Source organism: Camellia sinensis, chromosome 1, assembly GCF_055761805.1.
Source record: "Camellia sinensis isolate YWXY chromosome 1, ASM5576180v1, whole genome shotgun sequence".
Taxonomy (NCBI): Eukaryota; Viridiplantae; Streptophyta; class Magnoliopsida; order Ericales; family Theaceae; genus Camellia; species Camellia sinensis.
In genome coordinates this window covers 46,742,611-46,748,826 of record NC_138961.1, presented here as the reverse complement: position 1 = coordinate 46,748,826, position 6,216 = coordinate 46,742,611, and the positions used below count along the sequence as shown (strand labels likewise).

The following is a 6,216-nucleotide window of genomic DNA, read 5'->3' as shown; positions in this document are numbered from 1 at the left end:
TTAGAATTTTTTATTCAACAGAATTAACTAAAAAATTGCTCTCCTACACAATAATCAAATTGCTTAAAATATTAACTAAAATAAATTTGTGGCATCATTAAAAACTATTAATTGAATTAATAATTTATTAACAAAATGGGCCATTTATTATGAAATTAGAAATATTAAGAAGCGAGTTGTAATTTTCAAAACTAAAAAAGATAATTCATATTTTAAATAAATCCCATGAAATATATTTATAATTTATTTAAAAAAATAGTATTGAAGTTGTCCCATTATTAGTTTGTTATGAAAAATTCATTTTTAAATAAAATAAGAGTGTTTCTATTTAAGCTTAAAAATTAGACTTAGAGTTTATTTGACATAAATTAAATAAGTACACTTATTTAGATAAATGCATTTATTTGGGTCACATCATCTTTCTATTTTTTTACACATCTTTTCTTCAAAATATATATATATATATATATAGGGATATTTATACATAAGTTATGAACTTATATTCCATTAAATCCTAACTAAAATTTTTTGGACTTTCAAATCCTATTAAATTTTTAATAGTCAAAATTACTTTTCAAACAATGATTGTTCATCATTTATGATTATCTATAAAGAAAAATGATGATTTAACATTTATTTTGATTTTTAAAATTTTAAAACATTAACTTTCAAATTGAAAAACCTAAAAAAACACACTTATGTGCAAAAAAAAAAAAAAAAAAAAAAACACTAATCAGTGTGTTTTGTTTTAATTTTTTGAAAACTGAATTTTTTGTTTTTCGTTTTTTTTTTTAGTAAATATTTTTAAAATTTTAAGTATTTTTTTACTTTTTTAGATGCACCTTATTTTGATGTATCTAAAAAGTAAAATATTTGTGAAAAAATATTTCAAAAAATTAATATATATGAAAAATATACTAAATTTTCATTTTTTTTTTGTATTTTTGGTATTTACTGAATTTTTTAAAGATTTTTTCACGAAAATTATACTTTTTAAGTGTATTTATATTTGGTGTGTGTAACGAGTTAAATCAAATTGAATTTATACTTTAATCTCAGTTGGGGATTTATATTAAATTATTAAACTCCATTCATTTTCGACCCAATTGATTAAATTGTGACCCGCTAGTAACCATGTAATAGTGTTGTGATTTTATTATTATTATTTGATTACCATAAAAGAGTTGTAAACATTTATGGTGTGCACCATTAAACGAAATATATTTTGTAGTTAGAAAATATTTTTACTTTTGTCATTAAAGATGTTGAAATATAATTTTAAATTGATATATATATATAGGTGTATATATATATGGTTAGACATTTGGTTAGATATTTGTTTATAATATATATATATATATATATGTATATATAAAAGTGACCAAATAGGATATTTTGTTCAATTTTGGGTTCTTGCCGTGAGGAGAAAAAGAGAAAAAGAGAAAAAAAGGTTCCAATGTTGGTTTTTCATGGATTTGATCTAGTATAAGTCATTTTTTACCCCTAGTGCTTTGGATCAAAACGTAGAGGGCAGAAAATGCGTCATTTGGCTCCGAACAAATTTAATTTTTGTTGCCGAAAAATTTGAAAGCTTCTTGGCTCGAGGTAGAGATTTTTTCTACACTTCTTTATGCACTTTTACTTGACTATATGGAGTTTAGAGTTGTATATAATTTAATTAGAATTTTTGAAAAATTTGTGATTTATTTGCTTAAAAGGAATATTTTGAGAAAAATAAAGAGTTGATCCCCAAATTGCAAAAGTGTAAACTTGGAATATATTTGTAAGGTTATGAAAGAGCTATGTTTTAAAATTGAACAAAAATGAATTTCGATTCGATCGATTTTGAAATTTTTACCAGTTTGTGACCAAAAGAGCATTTTTAAAGAAAATGAAGGAATTACGTTTAACTTTTGGGGCTTTTAATCAAAATAGGATGTCGTAGTTGAATAATGCTTGGAGAATGAGTTTGGAAAGAAAATAATATTTTGTTGGGCATTAACGGTATTATTTTGCTTAATGTATCTGTTGGAATAAAACCGACACGGTTAGAAATGGACCTTGAGATGTTACTAGACGTGATCGTGATATGAAAACTAGTGTAGTTGTTCATATTTGATGAGATGTGGAATAGATTGTATTTATCGAAATTTTTGGAATTTAATTGTTTAAATATCTATTTAGAAATATCTGTTTTGGGCAATCGGTGAAAGATAGCCATGATTGTTGTAAAAATGCATGAGATTTAGGTAAATTAAACCATATTCCTCATTGCTTGCATTGGACATTGCATTACATTCATATCATTGGAAATATCTCTGTTTTTTAGAAATGTTTGGAAATGTATATGTTTGCGAAAAGATGAACACTTGGTGAATTTGGGTAAGGGGTGTAGAACCGTGCGGTTAAGTGTTGAGCCTCCCAGTTTACTGGTAAAAATGCCAGTGGTAGTGCATTAGGGCCTACTTGCAGACACTCACCTATAGATTCACAGAGCCTGTATTCATGTAACAGATATGGTTTAAAATGAGAATGGCTTTATATCTATTGTTACATCTCAACATTGCATGCTTTATAAAAAGAGAGATAAACTGTTTTATCATAAGCATGGCATGAGCATATTCCTCTTTAGTCTTGTCATGGTCCATATATTGTGTAGTATATCTCTACTAGGCTATGACTCACCCTATAAAGGAAACCATTTCAAGTACAAGTGATATGCCTCCGCTAAGGTATTGACTTAGAAAGACTCGGAGCTGAGGCTTCATTTTTGTTTTATGGTTATTTATTAAATGTAAGCCCATGATTGTTTTTGTGTTGAGTTGAAACTCTATTTTGTGTAACCAAGAATGTTCTTGGATAAATTTGTAAACCTGTAAGGCACTTATTATCTGTTTGGTTTCCATTTCATACTTGTTGTAAAATGCATGCTTGGAATTGGAACTGGGGTATTGAGATGTGAATAGTATGTATTTGGCATTTGAGATAAAATAGAAATGGATGTATGGAATAGTTAGCTATATATATGTTTATCTATCAAGTGGGTTTGTTGTATAAGTAGATATACCCTGCCCAATTTTCGGGGCGTTACAGTGTGTCTAAAAATTAAAAAAATTGCTTAAAATACTAAAAAAATCAGTAAAAATAAAAAAATATGGAAAACAAAAAAGTAGAATTTTTCTGAAAAGTGTTTTTAGAAAACCCAAACCAAGCAAATTGATTTTTTTTTTTTTTGAAAAAAATGAATTATTCGTTTGTGCAAAACTAAAAATTGTGTCTATAAAGGAGTATGATGATGGAACATTGATGGGCAAAACCAAAAAAAAAAAACTTTAAAAATGGAAAAAACTAATAATGTTTTTAGATTTAAAACTGGAAAAAAAATGATAATCTTCTCAGTTTTATTAGATAGTTGAATCAAACCAATAAGTAGAAGGGTAAAAACGTTTAATCTCATACTCTTTTTTTATCAGTTAGTGAAAAAATTATCTAAAACATTATTATTTAAAATTGATAATGTTCTTAGTTTTAAAAATTAGAAAAAATTGATAATATTATTAGTTTTACTAAATAGGACTTATTGGTTTAAATTTTTTTTAAACAAGACCTCAGTTACCATAACATTTGTAAATAAGACGTTTTGGTAATTAACTCAAAAATATACTGCTAATTTACATCATCTCAAACAACCCTTTTATTTTTAAACTCAATAATATGACAATTAATTAGAATATATAAAGTAATTCTCTCTCCTATATTTTTTAATAATTAATCAATCATCTTATTTTTTAATAATTAATCAATCAACTTATTTACACATAAGTGAATCTAAAAATTAAATAAAAATTAAGTGGACCGACTGACACGGAAGTAGGCGAAGGGGATCACGTATTAACAAAAACAGGACTCCACCCTCTATGAGAATTACTCGTGTCATTCTCTTTGTATCCACATGGACCTACGTGTCACTTCTCTGCCTCGTCTTCTTCCCCTCTATCCTCGTCACCTATCCACGTATCACTCGTTCCAATGCTCTGTCATACTTATAAATCTGACGCGCCATCATCCTCGCAAACGTCACATCACCCTCATCATCAATCAAAAAAAAGCTTGTTACTCATTAGCACCATCGTTGATCAATCCATTTAATAGTGTGTTAATTTAAGCCTTGTTTGTCATCTACTATATAATTCATCTTTTTATCTTTTTATCTTTTTTCCATCACATCACCTCTCTATTTTTCTGCACATCTTTTCGTAAAAAGACAAAAAGTACACTTTTTTAGTACACCCCAAACCAACCTTTAGTTTAGTAGTTGTTTGTTTTTAACGTGAGGGTTGTGAAAAAAATAATAATGTCATCGGAGCAAGAAAAAGCAGAGTTGGATGCCAGGGCAAGGCAAGGCGAGACTGTTGTCCCCGATGGCACTAGTGGCCGCAGCCTTGAAGCCCGGAACATCTTGCTGAAGGTAATATAGACTAGGCTTATACATATGGGGGTAATTACATTAAATTTTTTTTAAGATTGTATCCCTTTCATGAATTTATGATGGGGATTTAAAAATAAAAAGTGAAAAGGCGTGTATTTTATTTATATTTTATCAATTTTTAAAAAAAATTATTTTTTCTAAATTTATGAGTCAAATTGGTATGTTGAATGGATTAAAATATATTGATTCATAAATGATAAGTAAATTAATATTCACACATAGTTGAAAGGCTCTTGGCATATTATTATATAAAACCGTACATATTGACAAAGTAAGACTTGAGAGAGTTATTTGGTCTTGGCCCGTGCCCATTCATTTTCATGTTGTAGAGTCATGTATTAAAAAAAAATTAAATTAATTAGATAAATCATCGTGTTCAATTTATCACGTTTATTTTTTTTTAAAAAAATTAAGTAGTTTATTTTAAAAAACACACCTATTATTTATTTATTTTTTAATGTTTTATCAGGATAATTTTATGTTTTATTACTATTTTTGAAATAATAATCAGCTTGTTTATTTTTATTTTTCAGAAAACACTTTTCAAAAAATTCTACATTCTTATTTTTTGTATTTTTTTGTTTTTACTGAATTGTTTTAATGTTTTAAGCAATTTTTTTTACTTTTTAGACACACCTAACATAAATACACCTAAAAAGTAAAAAAAGTATAAAAAAAATCTTTTAAAAATTCACTAAATACCAAAAATACAAAAAAATACAATAATTTAGTACATTTTTTATATTTTTATGTATTTATTAATTTTTTTAAATATTTTTTCACAAATTTTTTACTTTTTAGATACATCTAACTAAGGTGCATCTAAAAAAATAAAAAATATATTTAAAATTTAAAAAAATATTCACTAAAAACAAAAGAATACGAAAATCAAAAAATTCAATTTTTTAAAAACTTAATTCAGAAAACTTAAACCAAACAGACTAAGGCCAAGTTTGGAAAGACTAAAAAAGTGTACTTTTTGTCTTTTTGGACTAAAAAATTGAGGTTGAAAATATAGATGTTTGGGTTAACTTTTTGACTTTTTATTGAAAAATGTGTAATAAAAAATTGTAAAAATTGATTTGTAGGGAAAAATTTGAATTGGGAGTTGTGCAGTCGTAATTGTTGACTTTTGGTGAATAGTGTTAACTTTTTAACTTTTTAAATAACTTTTTAATTTTTTAGCTTTTTTTAAAGTCCCCAAACTTGACCTAAATGTAATTTTGGATGGGATATCTTGGGTTTTAAAATGAACGAATGATAAATATGTGGTAATATTATTTTTTTATGAATATGGAAGGGAGGGGCAGAGGAGGGCAGACGAGAAAGGAGCAGATAATAGGGAATGAAGGGTACCAGGAGATGGGTCGAAAGGGGCGCCTGGGCACCACCGACAAGTCTGGCGGAGAGCGTGCAAACCGAGGAAGGCATCCTAATTGACGAGTTCAAGTTTAGGACTGTGAGCTAAGCCCAGCATTGCTAAATTTGCCCTGTATGTTTGTTTGGCCTCTTTTGAAAAATTGGTTAAAAGTGAATTTTTAATTTTTAATTCATTTTAGGTCATATCATTTCTAACGTAACTTATCTATAAAAAGTCGAAATAAATTAAAAAAAATTAAAAAGTTAACTTTTAACTCTAAAACACTCCTTTGTTTGTTTGTTTTTTTGTTAAATAATGGAGGAGAGTGGTTCTATGTGAATGACCATCAATGTGTAAGGTAGGCCGT

General features: G+C 27.0%; 1 protein-coding gene across 1 annotated transcript; it reads left to right on the top strand.

Moving 5' to 3' along the window:
- The first annotated feature begins 4,354 nt into the window (after nt 1-4,354).
- Nucleotides 4,355-5,957, top strand: GEA6 (Stress induced protein). Its single transcript, XM_082876785.1, is given in 4 exon segments — nt 4,355-4,448; nt 4,451-4,468; nt 5,790-5,908; nt 5,910-5,957. Coding segments are annotated over 4 exon segments (279 nt in total).
- The last annotated feature ends 259 nt before the right edge of the window (nt 5,958-6,216 follow it).